The sequence below is a fragment of the Heptranchias perlo genome, chromosome 24 (genome assembly GCF_035084215.1).
Source record: "Heptranchias perlo isolate sHepPer1 chromosome 24, sHepPer1.hap1, whole genome shotgun sequence".
Taxonomy (NCBI): Eukaryota; Metazoa; Chordata; class Chondrichthyes; order Hexanchiformes; family Hexanchidae; genus Heptranchias; species Heptranchias perlo.
Genome location: NC_090348.1, coordinates 43,258,867 through 43,278,721, shown reverse-complemented (window position 1 = coordinate 43,278,721; position 19,855 = coordinate 43,258,867). Strand labels below are relative to the sequence as shown.

Below are 19,855 nucleotides of genomic sequence, written 5' to 3'. Positions count from 1 at the left end.
CCGCTGTGCAGTTGCGGGTTCTCCTACACTAACCTTGCAAAGTCCAGGTCTGCCTCCCGAGACATGGTGATGTTGGTCAGGTTCTGCTGCAGGACGAATATGTTCCTGCACATCTTCTTGATTCCCGATTCACTGATCCGTTTGAAATACTGCGCGCCGTTGATCAATATGCAGGAAATCAGGTGGCCCAGGCCTAGATTCGAAGGGGGGGGGGCAGGAGGGGGGAAAAACTGTTAATCATCTCCCAAAATGAACTTTTTGATACGATTCACTTAATCCTACAGATCACAGAAAATGCAAAATACACGACCGGAAATGAGATAAGGCTATTCAACTTATTGAGGCCACCTCAGTTGTGCACAATTGTTGAGGCCAAGACATTGGGTTATTTATGAAACAGTTTGTATCCACAATTTCTCTCCATCACTAAGACCCCAACAAGAAGCTCTCACTAATTTTAAAATATAATTTTCTCCCCTCTTTTCCTGAAGCGGCTGATTCACGCAGGGGTCTGTTTCGCGGAGTGCTGGTTCCCCCATGGTACCTTGCCCAAGAAGCCATTGTTTTTGTATGAGTTCATATAGCGAATGTCCATAAGCTATTTGAATGTGGAAGGCGTCACAATCCAAGTCTGAGTCCATTATCACCCAGCATCCACACACATTGACTTTCCATTCGGGTGTGGGGGTTGGGGGATTTTCATTGCATAAGGATCTCAAGCAGGAACCCTAGCTTATTTTTCCTTTCCCTAGCCCTGGAATATAGAGAACATATTGTAGCTATGCCACCCTAACTGAGATTATCTAACTCTGCACAGGGAATTGTACCTAGGACCTCCCGGTCAGTATGGTTCAGTCTGCAAGGTCACAGCTCTTAAATACGAACTAAATAAACGACTCCCGTTGTCAAATTTAACTTAAGGTTTCTAAAATTTCTAAATAGGCCCATGGTTCATTCCCCTTGATTTGGTATCAACATTTTCTGCATCCACCTCATCAATTCTTTCATAAATTTAAACAAAGATCACGTCCCATTCCCCCCCACCCCCCAACAAAAAAAATCTTTTATTTCTTTTCTAAAAAAGCACAAGCTCCTTAATGTGCTTCTCATAACTCACTGATCTAAGTCTTGGAACCATTCTTGTTTTCCTTCACTGAATTCTTCCTAATGCCCCTTGTGTTTTCCCTGAAGGGCTCTGTCATCTGGTAATGTATCTTTGTGAGACAATTCAGCAGCTTGGTAAAGTAAATGGAGGAATTTGTAATGATGAAATTGGTGACAGGATGAGGTCTGACAGTAGCCCTACATGAATGATAAAGTCAAATAAACGAGAACGCCAAATGTTACATAAAACTGATCAATGCAGTTAGACAATGTGGATGTAACTGCACAATATAAAACATTCCATAGAATTTTATTTTGTTGTTGTTTTCCCCTCATTCTTTCCTAAAGGTGGGAGCTTCGAAATTCTGGGGGCCCAGTGGTGCTAGCAGAAATCAACCAGGGTCGGACCAGAAATGGAGGGATCAACTCATTTGAATAAGTTGAGTGGGCAGGCAGCACAAATCTAGCCTGCCACACCAGAGTTACGCTGAGGGATGGGGGTGAAATCTTGTAGGGAGGTGGTCCAATAAACCCCCTTAATGGAATCTCCGGGGAGGGTGATGCTCTAAAAGGATGGATGCTGGATGAGTATCAAAACATTTATCTCGCAACCAATACTATCAAAAATAGATTTTCTGCTCATTTATCTCAAATTGGCTGCCGTGTTTGTCTACATTATAACAGTGAATATGCTTCAAAAATAATTCATTGGCTGTAAATCGCTTCGGGGTGTTCTGAGGATATGAAAGGTTTTATATATAGAATCATAGAAAGGTTACATCACGGAAGGAGGCCATTTGGCCCATCGAGTCCACGCCGGCTAGTCCCTCTCCTCTGCCCTATCCCTGTAGCCCTGCAAATTTTTTTACTTTCAAGTACCAGTTTCCTTTTGAAAGCCATGAATGAATCTGCTTCCACCACCCCCTCAGGCAGTGCATTCCAGATCCTAACCACTCGCTGTGTAAAAAAGTTTTTTCTCATGTCACCTTTGGTTCTTTTGCCAATCACCTTAAATCTATGCCCTCTGGTTCTTGACCCTTCCGCCAATGGGAACAGTTTCTCTCTATCTACTCTATCTAGACCCTTCATGATTTTGAATACCTCTATCAAATCTCCTCTCAACCTTCTCTGTTTGAAGGAGAACAAGCCCAGCTTCTCCAGTCTATCCACGTAACTAAAGTCCCTCATCCCTGGAATCATTCTAGTAAATCTCTTCTGCACCCTCTCTAAGACCTTCACATCTTTCCTAAGTGCGGTGCCCAGAAATGGACTCAATACTTCAGTTGTGGCCGAACCAGTGTTTTATAAAGGTTCATCACAACTTCCTTACTTTTGTAATCTATGCCTATATTTATAAAGTCCAGGATCCCATATGCTTTTTTAACCGCTTTCTCAACCTGCCCTGCCACCTTCAATGATTTGTGCACATATACCCCCCAGATCTCTCTGTTCCTGTACCCCTTTTAGAATTGTGCCCTCTAGTTTATATTGCCTCTCTTCGTTCTTCCTACCGAAATGTAACACTTCGCATTTTTCTGCGTTAAATTTCATCTGCCATGTGTCTGTTCATGTCACCAGCCTGTCTATATCCTCTTGAAGTCTATCACTATCCTCCTCACTGTTCACTACCCTTCCAAGTTTTGTGTCATCTGCAAATTTGGAAATTGTGCCCTGTACACCTAAGTCCAAGTCATCAATATATATCAAGAAAAGCAGTGGTCTCAGCTCCGACCCCTGGGGAACACCACTGTTCACCTCCCTCCAGTCCAAAAAACAACCGTTCACCACTACCCTCTGTTTCCTGTTACTTAGCCAACTCTGTATCCATGTAGCTACTGCCCCCTTTATTCCATGGGCCGCAATCTTGATGTCAAGCCTATTGTGCGGCACTTTATCAAATGCCTTTTGAAAGTCCATATTTACCACATCATAAATACAAGTTTTTTCCCTCTTTCTTTCTTTCTTATCTATTTATTCACACACCTTTACTATTCAACCTGAACATGAGCTGGTTGCTATTCACACATGCCATTCTTTCCACAGCACCATGAGAACCGTCATGTTACTCGAAGTGTTAATTATCTCGCCTTTAAACATTTCTCTGATGATGTCTGTTTGTGTTCAGCTATCCTTTTCATGATGTAACAGCAACCTAAACTTTCCCTTAAAAGGAATTCATAACTTGTTGGAGGGAAAAAAAGAATGCAAATGTGCTGTTAGATGTGCAACCAACTGGGAGGCATTGCATCAATTTAGTTCTGAATTATGCTTATCTGTCATTGTATTTGTACATGACTGTAATTCAGTAATGGAGGTATAGTTTGTGAGCTGGTGTCAATAAATCTCTTCCGAATCCTACAGTGATCTCAGCAATTGATTTTTTTTGTGTATTAGTGGCTGAAAGTCAATGATCAGAAAGCAATCTTAGTGCAACCGCATTCGGTCGTATTGATTCAGTTACAACCTATTTACCGTCAAAAATATACTGGAACTTGTGTTGCTGCAAGCTGCCACTCATCGCTTCCTCGATGGCGCTGATGTCTTTGTTTAGTCGCACCACCAGGGGGTCATAATCCATGCTCTCTACATTCGCAACGATAGCATAGTTGCCTTGCTTGGCCAGTGGGATTAGATAGTGGAAGCAGTGAACTCTGAGGAAACAAGGGAGGATGGTTAAGTCTCTGTAGCTGGAACCATGCTCCAAACCACTGAGCTGCTTAAGAGGAAAATCATCATTATTAGGGAATTATGTGCACAGAGTATCGTGCGTTTCAAGGATTTTCGGCTTCTATTATCACCACTCAGCCATGATCTAACAAAAACGTTTGTCCCAGGCTTAATTAGTATTTGTGACCAATTCATCAGCAGTAATAAGTTGTTCATTATTGCCACCGAGGAAGAAATCTTACCTGCACCATGGTGGCATGCTGGGGACAACCAGTCCGATCAAAGGGCGGGTCGAAAAAATTAACAGGACCGCTGAATTTCGAATGGATAATGGTTCCATTTATAAAAGAATCTCAAAGACAGGTAGTGTTGTATATAATATAGCCTGTAATATTTGTGCCAGGCAATGACCATCTCCAATAAAAAAAATCCAACTACTTTCCTCCTGATCTCCAATGGCACCACCATCATAGAGTTCCCTATGCACAACATCTTGAGGGGGAGTGGGGGGGGGGGGTGATCAGAAGCTTAACTGGACCATATCAACATAGTGGCTAAAATAGCAGTCTAGAAGATGGGTTTTCCACTGCGAGTGGCTCACCTCCTGACCCCCTTAAAGCCTTTCCACCATTTACATGACTCAAGTCAAAAGTTTGATGGATTACTCATCACTCATCTGGATGGGTGCAGTCGTCACAACAGTCAAGAAGCTCAACACCATCCAGGACAAAGCAGTTGCTTAATCATTGCCCTGCCACTGCACTAGATATCCATCACCTCCATGTTTCCCTCTAAATTGCACACCATCCTGATTAGGACATATAGCGCTGTCCCTTCATCGTTGCTGGTTCAATATCCTGAAATATCCTACCTAACACCATTGTGGGACACTATCAGCACATTTAACCCTCAACCAACGCCACTAATAATAGATTAACTGGTCATTGTTGTTTGTGGGACCTTGCAGTGTCCAAACTGGCTGCAGCCTGAGGATGTTAAAGGCTCTACAGACATCTAATCCAGGAGCCCAAGTAGAAGGAAAGAAAGCAGGCCGACACCAAGGGTGTGGACTTCCTTCCCCCCCAGCTTAATGTCTCACCCTAAACCCCAAGAGATGCTGACATACCCGATGTTACGCTGCGCTGGAGGCCTCTGTCTGGGAGGAGTTTTCTAGGTTACTTTAAGGTCCCAAGATAGACGGGGCCGCGGTCACAATGTTGTGACTATTAAACAAACACTATGAGACCCAGATATTCACAATCAAACAAGGTTTATAACCACAAGCCAGCAAGAACAATAGCACAGTAAGCAAGCAATACAATCAAGACAAGTTAACATTTCAGGTATAAGTCAGAGATTATGCCACATCCCTCTGACTTTCTCAGTTCTTCTGGATCCGAATGTCCATACACTTACGGCCTTCCCATCTCTTCTGGATCTGTGTCGCCATTCCAGGCCGGCATTTCTGAGGGGGAGGGAGTGCGTTGGCGTTTGAGGGGGGACCCTCCATCTACACCGTGTTGGGGGCCAATCTGCACCCTTGATGTGTTGGCCTGCTTTTTTTCTCCTCCTTGGGCTACTGAAGTCTGTTCCCAGCTTCTCTTGTTTCCATTTCAGCCATGCCTTATCCCTCTTGTTTCATGTTTGTATCATTTCAGTCAATTAACCGTCTCCTGTTTTTCTCTGAAGCACTTCATTGGCCATTCTACTCATACTTTCTCTCCTGCATGTGTGTCTGTTTTTCCCCTCCGCCACCCCTTTGTTCTGTTCCCTTTTAACTATTATTCATCAGAACTGGAAACAATTAAAGATGAAGACTTATACCTGAAATGTTAACTTGTCTGCTCGCTCCACAGATGCTGACGGACAAGCTGAGTGTTGCTAGCATTTTCTGGTTTAATTTTTCAGATTTCCAGGATGTGTGGTTTTCTTTGGCCTTTTATTTAGAATAAACTGGGACGTTGGAAGTCCGAAATAAACACAGGCAATGCACAGCGAGCTAATCAGCATCTGACAGAGGAAAGATAAGTTAAAGGGAGAGATTTCTTCCTGTTTCAGGTACTGATCAATCTGCTGTGCATTTCTTACTTCTACTTCGAAAATTTATTTCGTTATCCAGGACGTGTCTGTGGGTGGGAGTGATTCCAATAAAAATAATCTCTTTCCAAGGGATTCAGATGGCAAAAAAAATGCTCTTCAAGTTCATGGCATCTTCTGAACCCCTAGTTAGATCATATTCTTTTAATGCCTTCCAGCTACCAATTATTTCTTACAAATTAAAATTTTCATTCCACGCTTTAATTCAATAAATATTTGATTAAAAAACGGTTTTGCAGAAGGGAACTGATGAACTCACGAACTGAACTTGAGGTGGCAGGAAATTAACCGAAGGAAATGGAGGGGGGGTGGGCGGGAAGAGGAGGGTAGAGGAAAGGATGGGTAGAAAAGGTGGGAAAGATCTTAAATTTCTTCTGTAATGGGGGGTCTTGGAATGTTTTTGTATGAAGGAGTCTCAGCACTTTTGTGTACGAGGGGTTCATTCTTCTGTGTATGGGAGGGTCTCACATTTCTGCGTAATCATACGTGGCCCACTCTTGTTTTAAACGTGTATCCTGCCCCCAGCTCCAAGACGTGAGTCGAGGCACTGCTCAGTGTAGCACCAAGCCAGACAAACCAGTCAATTCCCAGTCAGTTTTTGTTAAAAATGAGGAAATTGGGCTCAAGAAAGGAATTCAGGCAGATCCCCTTCGTTCAAAAGATATTAGACTTGTGGCATAAATTACCAGGAAGCACAACTGAAGCAGACAGTATAAATGAATATAATATTTGCATTTATATAGTGCCTTAGCTCAGGGAAGTGTATTACAATGCTTCACAGAAGAAATTACTTTTGAAGTGCAGTGATAGTTGGTATGTGGGCAAAATAGGCTTAAGATGACAATTAGATGCATTTGAACAGAGAGGAAACTGTAGGTTATGGTGAGAAGGGTGGGTGGGCCTGATGAAAGAGAAAAGGGGCAGGATTTCGTATACTCTGAAGTTCTTTTGAGCAGTGATATCGTACCTGACTTCCAGGTGAAGCACCAGCAGGCACCGATCAGCCATTTCTTGGAAAGACCTTGCAAGATCGTTGAGAGTCTCCATAATCTGCTCGGATACTGGCGGAATATCCATGTTTACAAGAGCGTCTTGCCCTGGAGAGAATGCTGTGAAACAGGAGCACACAACAGGAATAATCAGCACACTCAAAGCTCATTCAAACCACATTGGCTGGTAACAAACTGGGACATTACTTATAGAATTTGTTTTAAAAAAATTAGTTGCTGAGGCTGGAAATGTGAGAGCCACTGAATTCCATCAGTAAAGATGGTCATTAGCCAGCAGTGTTCTTGCTCTAACCGTGCAAGAAAATTCAATGGTCACCTCCCATAGTTAGGCGCAATGGCCCCTTCCAAGCTAGCTCCTCTGATAAAATCAGCATATTCTTTTCCAAAATGTCTTTGTTTAAATATAGTAACAAGCGATACACTCGATCTTTTAACGGGACTGTTGGCGACACTTCCTCTGATACTGAGGGTTGTTTGCAATACAAAATTCTATTCCGGTACAGTGTAAAAGAATTCATCCCCTCATTTTAAGTAAATATTTCTTTGTTACTTTATTTCCCTCCCCGGGACTGCTGCCTCCTCTTCATTGGTTTCCCCGCTGAGTGGCAGCAATCCCAGGAGACAGGGGCATGTGGCAGTGACAGAAGATCTTTGGATGAAGAGTTGGGAGGGGATCGCAATGAGGATAAAGGGGAAGAGAGGACTTTGGGTGAGGGGATGGGATGGGGCGAATAGAGAGGAAAGGGGATGGGGAAACAGACAATGGGCAAGGGGTGGGATGCACCTCTTCATGTTGTCCTGTGACCTACTGTCTTGGCTAATCCTTCCCACTTTCAAGTGCCCTACAACTGATCTGGTTTAGATTAGTTAGCACACTATAGACCAAGGGCTAACCTGGTCTTTCCTGTCTGTCTGTATGGTTCAGTATACACAGTACACACACCCACCGAGCAGCAACAATTTATAAGGCTTTTTAAAATGGAAAGAAAAACACACTATAGATAAGGATGTGACTTATACAGGGGCGCAGTGTATACACCAGATTTTATGATCCCTGTGGGAATCTCCTTTTGTACAACATGCAGATTAGACACTTTCAATCTGTTTAAATTGCTATAGAGAACAGCTCAATTTAGTTGGTTTACAACAAGATGCTGTTGGCAAGATCAGGATGGAGTGGACTGATAATACTATAAAGGATACAGAGCACAGCTACAATAAAATATTACACAGGGTGCAAATGGGAAGATGTTACAGAACTGATGAATAGTGCAGATGGGAATACTAATAAAACAGCCGAATTAACAAGTGGCAAATGACCTCAAGCAACACTTGAGAACACTAATTGAAACATCTTTGGGGGGTGGGGGGCAAAGAAAGAGTGTGAAGGGTTAACAAAATCCTATTTCATCCATCCTACAGCCAGGAACAGAACTAACCCCTTGAGTACCAAGACACTTTAAATACTTTATTAAAAAAAAGTATTCGCATTTAATTTCGGCCAGATGGCGAAATGAATTTCTGCAAATTCCATTTCCTTTTTTCTGTATTTTTATTTTGCCATTTCTCTTTTCCAGGTTCCAACTCTGCTCGTGATGCTCTGTAATAGTTCTGATAAAGAGTTTACACCCGAAACATTAACCCATCTTTTCTCGTCACAGATGCTTATCGACCTAGGAACATAGGAACAGGAGTAGGCCATTCAGCAACCCAAGCCGATTCCGCCTTTCAATTAGATCATAGCTGATCTGTATCTTAATTCCATCTACCCGCCTTGGTTACATAACCCTTAAGACCCTTTTCTAACAAAAATCTATCAATCTCAGTTTTGTAATTTTCAATTGACCCCCATCCTCATCAGTTCTTTGGGGGAGAGTTTTCCCAGATTTCCATTACCCTTTGTATGTGTATCTGTAAAGTGCTTCCTGACATCACTCCTGACCTGCTGCAAATTTCTGTTTCTATTTCAGATTTCCAGTATTTGCAGTTTCTTTATCTGTTTATCTGTTCTGTAAATGCCCACTGGGGGGTGCAGGAGCGTGCTCCACGTTGCGGGGGGTGGGGTGGGGGGCTCTGATGTCTTCAGGATCAGTCAGTCTTGTGTTCTTGCCCATTATTGCAAACATACTGTATCACGTGGAGGAATCCTCTCGATGCACTGGCATGTTGGGCTGGACTTTCTGTCAGATGAATTCTCTCAAGTGATGAAGTACCATTAGAGAAAAGAATGGCACCAAAGAGTAGCTGACTTCATTAACAGTCGTAAAATGCTTTTGAAAATGAGCTTTTAATGGGGGAGGAGGAGAGCCTTGGTTTGGATGAAATAAGCTTGTACGAAATGCAACAATGGAGAAGTTAGCAGATAGTGCTTCCCCTGATTTAACAAAATATCCCCCTCCATCTTTTTCACAATTTTCTCCCCGTTTCTCATGAAAGCACTAACCTATGCTGTGGTCCTGCTCTGCAAATGCCAGTGGCTATGACTCCAGGTATGAGTTTGGATGGCGAATATCGACAGACCAGATACACACCTGCACTTTCCAGCTAATGTCACTGGATAATCGGCAGTGAAAACTCAGGCTATTTTTTCCCATTACAGGCCAGGGACACTAAGGCCACTTGTAGAGTTCTGACTGCCTCCTGCATGAGGTCAGAAAATAGAGCCTTTCACAATCTCAGGATGTCCTAGAGCACTTCCCAGCCAATGAAGTACTTTGGAAGTGTAGTCACTGTTGTAATGTAGAGAAATGCAGCAGCCAATCTGTGTACAGCAAGGTCCCACAAACAGCAATGAGATAAATGACCGGATCATCTGTTTTAGTGATGTTGATTGAGGGATAAATATTGGCCAGGACACTGGGGCGAACGCCCCTGCTCTTCTTCAAATAGTGCCTATTAGTCCCCTAGGATAGGGCCTCGATTTAATATCTCAACCGAAAGGAAGGCACCTCTGATAGTGCAACACTCCCTCAGTACTGCACTGAAGTGACAGCCCAGATTTTGTGCTCAAGTCTCTGCAGTGGGGCTTGAATCCATGACCTTCTGACTCAGAGGTGAGAGTACAACCCACTGAGCCAAGGCCAAAGTGAGTGCAGACAATTCTGCTCTGCATCTAACCCCATGCCAAGCCCTCCCCCGTTTTCTTTCCCTCGCTGCAGAACCACACCTCATCTGCTGACATGGAGAAACCAGGTGGACAATGGAATCCAAGTACTCCAGCCAATTAGATAACCCTAAATGGTTAGGAGGTTGCCCCGCTGGCTCATCTTGTAAATCCAGTGTGCAAACTGAGTCATCAGCCCAGCAAAACGGGTTCAGAGTCAGGCCCCACTCTACAATGAGTTAGCTGACTCAAGTCAGAGCAGCAGCATTGGTAGCACAACTGCTCTCAGTACCCCCTGGGCTTAAAAGGTGGGGGAGGGCGGATGGTGAAATCATTCAGCAATTCTACTCATTGCTCTCCAGTGCCCCCTGCTGGAACCTGCCCAATGTGTGGAAGTCAGATGAGGATAGAATCGGACTTGGCTTTCATCCCCTCCGTTATCGACACTTGCTGTCTATACTCACACATGAAGACCAGAAACCATGGCGGCGGGGAGGCACCTGCGGAATGGCCAGGATTGTACCCCAGCCAACAGTCAGTGTTGACAGGAAGGGTGAACAAAAACACTGAGGGGAAGAAGTCCTGATCTCTACGAAGGTTTTTCTTTGTTCTGTAGTCTTGGCCTTTTTGGACTTTCTCCTATGTCATTTCTCACATCAGAAACTGCTGAGACGGGAGCCAACAACCCAGGTGACTTTACCAGCTGGAAGGTTGTGCCTCCTGGAAGATTGTTTCTTGTAAATCAATGCAGTTCTGAATTAAAACTCATGTTATGAACAAAAAGTAAATAAGTAACAGGGACCTTTCCTTCTCCAGAAACCCATTTAAGCAATGACACTCTGAAAGGCTTCCTGTCCTCTGTATTTAAAGTTCCTGCTGACACAAAACTCGTATTAAACATACACACGGATGATTTAATGGTATTTCAAAGAAAATCAATTTTTTTAGCAGCAGCAGCGAAAGGATGTAGAGTCCGTCACTGTACATAGCATTACTGACTCTTGTGTTCTGTGAAAACCACCCAATGACAAACTGTCAACCTTCTAAAGGTCAAGTAACTTGGCTTTCTCCAACAATAACGAGGGGTCACTCACCATGCAGCGTCCCCTTCAAGCACGGTTCCACGGTTCTATATCGTTGTAAAGCCGCACGATATTAAGATGCTATTTTTGGAAAGCAATGGGTAAGCTTGGGGACTGTACGAGTAACCGTTTTGAACCCTTGAGGCAGAGTTACAAATAGAAGAGGCAAAATCTTGAGAAAAGTCTTTACTCGCGAGAGAAAACAATTGGGGTAAATGTTCCGATTCAGTGCTACGAGGAACGAGAGCACATGTTGGGAATTCAGGCAGGGAGTCTGCATACCCCAAACCATAAGTTTTAATGGGAGGCCAATTGCATGGAGTGTGCTTATCAGGCTCTGAAATCCTGATAGGCGCTCCTGTGGCGTGAAGCTCTGCTGGGAGTGCTACTTCATAAATTCTACGCTTTGAACTCATGGGTTTCAGCATTAGGGCTCCTTCTCAAAAATTAACCTACTAAAATTAATTAGAATCAGCTTCTGAGTTTCCCCGACGTCCATTTTTGCTCCCTCCATAGAATCCGAGAATGGTTACAACACAGGAGGCGGCCATTCGGCCCATCGAGCCCATGCCGGCTCTTTGTAAGAGCAGTCCAGTTAGTCCCATTCCCCCGCTCTTTCCCTGTAACCCTGCAAATTTTTTCCCATTCAAGTATTTATCCAATTCCTTTTTGAAAGCCACAATTGAATCTGATTCCACCGCCCTTTCAGTCAGCGTCGCCCAGATCACAACTACTCGCTGCGTAAATAAGTTTTTCCTCATGTCGCATTTGGTTCTTTTGCCAATCACCTTAAATCTCTGTCCTCTGGTTCTTGGCCCTACCGCCAATGGGAACAGTTTCTCTTTATTTACTTTATCAGAACCCTTCATGATTTTGAACACTTCTATCAAATCTCCTCTCAACCTTCTCTGCACTAAGGAAAACACCCCAGCTTCTCCAGTCTATCCATGTAACTGAAATTCCTCACCCCTGGAACCATTCTAGTAAATCTTTTCTGCAACCTCTCTAAGGCCTTCACATCCTTCATAAAGTGCGGTGCCCAGAATTGGACACAATACTCCAGTTGTAGCAGAACCAGTGTTTTATAAACGTTCAACATAACTTCCTTGCTTCGTACTCCATGGGCAGCATTTTAGCACCCGCTATCGGGTGCATTCCTGGCGGGGGGGCCCCGAAAATCGGGAAATACCGGAGCGGGACCGGAGCCCGCCTCGAACCAGCGCACTTCCGGGTTTCCCCGCTGACACGCCGGCGTGCGCGCGCAGCCCCCGCTGGTGGGAATCCCGCAGGCAATTAAAGCCAGCGGGATGCCACTTGAAAGTATTTATTTGGCTTGTTCAGGTCATTAACTGACCTGATTAAGGGATTATGTGAGGAGGGGTGGGATTTTAATAGAAAACTGGGACTGTTTCCCACCCTGGGGGAAACACTCCCAGTTCAAATGGACCTGTTGCAGCCATCAGCCTGTGGCAGCTGCAAAGGTCCATATGACAGGTGGGAGGGGGGGGGGGGAAGGGGGAGGGGAGGGGGGAGGGGAGGGGGGAGGGGGAGCGGGGAGACCCTCACTCATTGCAGGAGGCCACTCCGTCACATTGGACAAAGGTTGGCCTCCACCACTCTCCTCCTGACAATCAAAGTCACCAACTTGTACACTTACCCCGGTGTCCAGACACATGTACCTACCTTGCGGATCCCCTCAGATGTATATCTTGCGGATGGGGGCCGCCGTAGCTGCAGTCATGACCTCCTCGGAGGGCGAACAGCATCACCAGCCTCGCCATCCACCTCTGAGACGTGGAGCTCCACAACAGAGTGCTGTGACACATCCACCTGTACAGCAGGAGGGAGGGCTACCGCAGAGAGAGATCGTCGCAGAGGGCACTACCCTCGCCACAGGGTCCACAGACCGAGGCTCAGCTTCCTGGACCTCTCTGAGCAGCAGTGCACATGGAGGCTCAGAGTCACTCGACATGTAGTCGTGGACATCTGCAGCCTCCTTCATGCCAAGCTGCTTCCGGCTGGCCCGAGCACCATCTTCTGACCTGTCGCTGTCAAAGTCACCACTGCCCTCAACAACCTGCAACCGGGGACATCGCCGACGTCTCTCAGTCGTCTGCGCAAAAGAGCCCTGCAAATACACCTACACCCACTCTGCAGTGACACAATGGGTGGCATCAGTTGTGGGTCTTCATAGTGATCCTCAGGAGAGGGCATTATTGCACAAACCAGACAAGATTCGCAAAGACATGGCAATAGTGGTGCCAATATAATATGTAATGTGAGTTGGTCAGAAATTAAATATAAGTAACAACCATGACAAACCCTCAAACACCCTTGTGCATCCCCTTCATGCTCACGACATGTTTGCCTTACGCTGCCTACTGCACATATGTGATGCATGCCCTGTGGCTGCAGCACAGGTAGTGGCAGGTTGAGTGAGGCTGGCTGTGAAAGAGATGCACGAGAGGGTGAGTATGAGATAGAGCCGTGAGATTGTATGAGGATTGGGTTGCGTGGTAGTGGCGGGATGAGTACTGGCGAGGTGAGTAGGTGCAGGTGAGATGAGGATGAGGTTTGAGTGGGTATGAGGGGGTGATGTGACAGAGTAGTGTTGGCAGTGCTGAAGGAGATGTGGGGTGGGGGCGGTGATGTGGCAGACGGAGTGTAGGGGAAAGAGTAAGTGTACTCACTTTGGCTGACCTACTGAGGTCATTGGAGCGCCTCCTGCACTGTATGCAGGTGGGCGATATGTTGGGGGTGCTGGTGACCTCCTCTGCCACCTCGAGCCAGGCCTTCCTGGTGGCAGAGGCAGGCCGCTTCCTCCCGCCCACCGGGGGGGAAGATCTCTGTCCTCCCCCTCCTCCTCACCCCATGTATTGATACCTGGAGTGAGGCATCATTAAACTGGGAGCAGCCTTTCCCCTGGGCTGCTCCATGCTGTAATTTTTTCTGTTTGTTGCAGCATGTGTCAGTGGAGGACTGCCCCTTTAAATAGAGCTCCTCCAGCTGACAAATCTTACTGCGCATGCGCAGCCCGCCCGACGCGTAGATCAGCAGTGGGGAACCTGGAGGAGCAGGTAAGTAGATCCAATCAGCCTACGATCGCGCGGGTGGCTGACTCATTTCGCCGGGTGCGTTACCCACGCGCCCGATAGCCCGCCTACCGAGAACCCGCAGCCCTGGTAACATCGGGCCCCATGCCTCTATTGATAAAGCCCAGGATCCCTTATACTTTTTTAACCACTTTCTCAACCTGTCCTGCCACCTTCAAAGATTTGTGCACATATACCCGCAGGTCTCTCTGTTCTTGCCCCCCCCTTTATAATTGTACCATTTAGTTTATATTGTCTCTCTTCGTTTTTCCTGCCAAAATGTATCACTTCACACTTCTTTATGTTAAATTTTTTTCTACTTTGTGTCCGCCCATTCCATCAGCCTGTGTGTGTCCTCTTGAAGTCTATCACTATCCTTCTCACTGTTCACTATACTTCCAAGATTTGTGTCATCTGCAAATTTTGAAATTGTGCCCTGTACAGCAAGTCCAAGTCATTAATATATATCAAAAAAAAGCAGTGGTCCTAGTATCGACCCCTGGGAAACACCACTGTACACCTTCCTCCAGTCTGAAAAACAACCATTCACCACTACTCTCTGTTTCCTGTCACTTAGCCAATTTCGTATCCATGCTGCCACTGCCCTTTTTATTCCATGGGCTTCAATTTTACTGACAAGCATATTATGTGGCACTTTATCACAAGCCTTTTGAAAGTTCATATTCACAACATCAACCGCATTGCTCTCGTCTACCCTCTCTGTTACCTCATCAAAAAACTCTATCAAGTTAGTTAAACACTATTTGCCTTTAACAAATCTGTGCTGGCTTTCCTTTATTAATCCACACTTGTCCAAGTGGCTATTAATTTTGTCCCGAATTATCGTTTCTAAAAGCTTCCCCACCACTGAGGTTAAACTGACTGGCCTGTAGTTGCAGGGTTTATCCTTACACCCTTTGTTTCTTTTTTAACAAGGGTGTAACATTTGCAATTCTCCAGTCCTCTGGCACCACCCTCGTATCTAAGGAGGATTGGGAGATTATGGCCAGCACCTCTGCAATTTCCACCCTTACTTCCCTCAGCACCCTTCATTTTTCTCTTGTCCGGAAACAGCTGACTCATGCGGGGGAACAACTTCAGAGCCTCCATTGGACCCGTGATGGCCTGCATATGAAGAATGGAAGAGCTAAGTGTCAGGAGGTTAATTGACCATGGGGAGCAGGGGGGGGGGGGGGTCACAGTCAAACTCCACTCTCCTTCCCCCCCTCCCACTTCCTTTGCCCCCTCCCCCACCCCAAACACACTTTGCAGCCACTGGATACTTATCTGGAACAGGCATTCTGACTTTTTTTTCCCCTTCTGAGGCCAGCTATGACTTAGTGCAGCACACAGCAGTGTATTTATCTAATGAAGGATCACGGGGTGTCCAATGTCTGTTTCCTTTACTGGAGTGGAATATTTTTGTTTAAATGCCAAGTGCTGAAGATATCATCCCAGAAATTGTCTTAGTGGATTTAGCGAGTACAACAACATAAAGGAACTGGATTATTGGCAGAGATAGATTATTAAAGGGTGCTTCAATGATTATATTAACTTAACTATGCATATTAATTCTGTTCCTTACTGTCTCCAAACAATTGAGGTAATTTCACTAAAATATTACTGGTCCTTTTCCCACTTCTCCTTTCTCACCAGCGAGTCATAGAATCTTACAGCACAGAAGGAGGCATTCGGTCCATCATGCCTGTGCCAGCTCTTTGAAAGAGCTAGCTAATTAGTCCCATTCCCCTGCTCCTTCCTCGTAGCCCTGCAAATTTCTCCCCTTCAAGTATTTATCCAATTCGCTTTTGAAAGTTACTACTGAATCTGCTTCCACCCCCCTTTCAGGCAGCGCATTCCAGATCATGACAACTTGCTGCGTAAAAAAGTTTCTCCTCATCGCCCCTTGGTTCTTTTGCCAATTATCTTAAATCTGTGTCCTTTGGTTAGCGAACTGTTGCCAGTAAAACAATTTCTCCCTAATTACTCTAGCAAAACTCCATATAATTTTGAACACCTCAATTAAATCTCACCTTAACCTCCTCTGCTCTAAGGAGAACAATCCCAGCCTCTCTAGTCTCTCCAAATAACTGAAATCCCTCATCAATGTCCTCGCCTTCCCTAAAGGCAATGATTCTTTTCTGGGGTGTCCTCCGGGTCAAATAGCCATTCTTCGTAATGTGAGCCTAGACAGAATGCGCCAGCAGGATATTCAATCATTTGGGGTACCAGAGCCATTACGCCTGACACTGTGCTCACCAGAAGTCCACACATGCACTTCCATCAGCAGTCTCTGGATTGCAGTCAGAAACGAAAGCCCAGGCCAATCTCCCCTTCCTTAACCCAGAGAAGCTGAAGCCAATTTTATGCTGTACTGCCATCCAGACTGAGATCAGCTAATTCGGCACAGCTTAGGAAGGGACTATGGGGTCTTTTATGGTCTGTATGACTCAACCAGTCACCGCCTCACCTAGCTAGGTCAGGAGAACCTGATGCTCGTTGTCTAAACAAAATTATTTATATAAAAAGAGAAGGAAAGAGAAAATGGCTACGGTGTTGGCCTACACAACAAGAGTCATTGCACTTCAAAGTAATTCATTGTACGTGAAATGCTTCTGAAAAAGATGTTTCTGAGAGACGTGATAAGGTAATATATAAACACAAGTCTTTCTCTTTAGGGCAGTATTAATTTACAAAACTGACATGTACATTGAGTTTTTTTCTTGTCTCTGTGGAGATACAAATCCAATGGGATGTTTCTGAATCGCAGCCCTATGCTGAGATCAGTGGGAGATGTACCCCAAACTATGATCAAAGGAAATAATGGTACCATTTGGACTTGATCAGTTCAGTCAATTCAAATCTGAAACAAATGTAATTTTTCAGTCATGGTCCACCCAGGCAAGAGAGAGTGTGATTGCAGCTTGAATTCTGAGATTTGTTTTGCTGCTGATGAGAATACAGCAGCAACCGTAGTAACTTCAGTAACTAACCAATGGCTCCACATCAGGAGACAACGAAGCGAATGGGGGAAAAAGTGGATTTTTATTTTAAAACTTCTCACGCGAGCAATTTCCAGACTGCCCACACAAAAAATTGGACAGTCTGGATCAAAACCGAACAAAGTGCCATCCCATGCATGCATGCTACGGTGGTGATGACACAAACACCTCAGTTATAAAGATAATTAAATATTTATTATTTTACCACTGACTATACAGAACTCTGTGAGGAAAATGTTTCATTCTACAATTTGCTTCTCAACACTTACGTGGACTCTGGAGATTTCAATAAAATGAAAAGCAATTTCAAGCGGCTGGAGATAAGACGACAGTCCTGTGCCTCCCATCAGCTCGGTAAACAATCATAATGAACAGCACAGTGACTGTCATCTGTGATAAAGTGCTAGTTAAACACAGGTAGAATGTTGTTTTCGTGAATTAATGTTGCCTAGGGTTTGCTTACTGTTACTGTTTAATGAATTGTCACATTTAAACAAAGTAAAAGAATGGCACTCTAACAACATATAAATTCAATCTAATTATCAAGCAAATCCTAATCACACAAGCTTCGCCTACAGTCCAACTTCTATATAGTCACATCTTTTGCTTTGCAATATATCATTTCTATATTTTGTATCTCCCCATGGGACAGTCGGTTAAGGTACTACCAGGTGTAGTCATACACATCAGAAGCCCCCAGGTTCAAACCCCGATCTGTGCTCATTTAGCTGATCTCAAATGGGGTATGGCATCCAGTCCTATTGCCCCAGGCTAGTAGGGGGAAAAAAGAAATCAGCCAGAGGTCCCCGTCCTCATCCTTATCCAGTGACCTTTGCTGGAAAGTGCATGTGTGTGTGTCACGCGAAAATGGATTGGGCTTATTTGTAATGCTCTCTTTGCAGCCCCCCAATGAAACCTGATGCTTACCCACATGCACTTTGCAGGACTCACTAAACTGATTAGGAGTGGAAAATCAAGTCAACTTTTTTTGCCCTCCTTAGCATAGGGTCATTAAAGCAACCTGTAGTGTTGCTATTGCAACTGAAGTGCAATTGGCTAACTAACTGGCTAAATGATGGATCACACCTAGTCCTTCCTGGTCTATGTGCCTGCGTACCACACACCACAGACCACTAAGCCAAGAGGGGAACGATTCTGTGTCAAGCTTATTATCCTTTACCCTACAGCTAGGGGGAGACAGTGATGTTCACATATAACTCCCCCATCACCAGGGAGGTTATGATGTGCATCTGTTACATATGTCTATCACTGCAAGATAGCAGTGTATATAAGTTACACACCTCTATTGCTGGAGAAGCAGTGCGCATAAATTTACCCCCAATATTACGACACATTAAAATCAAAAAGGAGGTTTAGTCCTTTCAGGAAATATGCAACGAAATAACTTTCAGAAGATCCTTTCAGCTATTTCCTGCATTGAGGATACAGCAGATGAAGAAATGCGCACTATTCCTTCAACTTTGCAACACCCAAAATCACAGGATTACAAAACTCTTTGCAGAGGGTTATTTGGAGGCTAACTATAAAATTCACGTTTAAAGAAAAAGACATTGCGTCAAGTGTGGGAATGAAGTCGCACAATCAACATTCTGTGTAGAATCCAGCACTTTATGACAGAAGCCAGCAGCTCCTTGATGTGGATAATTTGTTGCTGCATCAAAGTCAGATCACAAACCTACCAAAGCGGTGAAGTCACTTTAACCCTACAATTCCAGTACCTGTGGCCTCAGTGAAAACTCAGCTAGGGTTCTAGGTCCTGTTCAACACTGTTGAATGCACATGGGATCCAGCTGAGAGCCAGGCAGAACTCAATATTCAAGACCGCTGATGATGAAAGGCCCCTTGGGAAGTGCACTGAAGGGGTATGGAACCATATCATAGCATCAGACAATGTGTTCGGAGAAAAAAAAAACAGGATGGAGAAAAATAATGTAGTGTAGACAACAAGGGGTACTCCTTAGAGATATCATGGAGCCAGGGCAGGTGCTGAATGGGGATCCACAAGGATTAGTGTTGGGACCATGACTGTTTCTAATTTATATCAATGCCTTGCGTTCAGAAGCTCAATGCAAATTGGTCAAATTTGAAGATGATACGGGAGAGGAGAGGTAGTGGAATCAGAGAAGGTAGCCTAGAAATTACTGAATAAGTTGAACAAAATATATAAGTTGGCAGAAATTAAATTTAATGCTGTCAACTGTAAAGTACTGCAAGTAGGAAGGAAAAATGGGCAATACACATACTCTATGAGAGGTATTTAAATAGCTAAGGATGAAGTTGAGAGAGATCTGAAGTCTTAATGGACTCGATGCTTATCATGTCCAACTACCGCAGAGCGGCAGCAACAACTTGCATTTATATAGCACCTTAAACGTAGAAAAATGTCCCAAGATGTATCAGAGGCGTAATCAGACAAAAATGGATGCTGAGCCAAAGAAGGAGATATTGGGGGGGGGGGGGGAAGAGGGCGGTGAGACCAACAGCTTGGCCAAAAAGGTGGTTTTAAAGAAAGTTTTAAAAGAGGAAATGAAGGTGGAAATCCAGGGGGTTTAGGGAGGTAATTCCAGAGTATGGGCCTAGATGGCTGAAGGCATGGCTGCCAACAACAAAGCTAACAGAATGTGGAACTATATAGCTGGAACAGTAGAGCACAAGTCAAAGGAAGTCACGTTCAAGC

General features: G+C 44.6%; 1 protein-coding gene across 1 annotated transcript in view; it reads right to left on the bottom strand.

Annotated features, from left to right (window-relative positions):
- The window catches only part of exoc4 (exocyst complex component 4), a 394,720-nt gene that overhangs the window by 18,096 nt on the left and 356,769 nt on the right, over positions 1-19,855 (bottom strand). Inside the window, 3 exon segments of the mRNA XM_068005175.1 lie at positions 34-193; positions 3,577-3,755; positions 6,836-6,977. Coding sequence (XP_067861276.1) covers positions 34-193; positions 3,577-3,755; positions 6,836-6,977 — 481 coding nt within the window.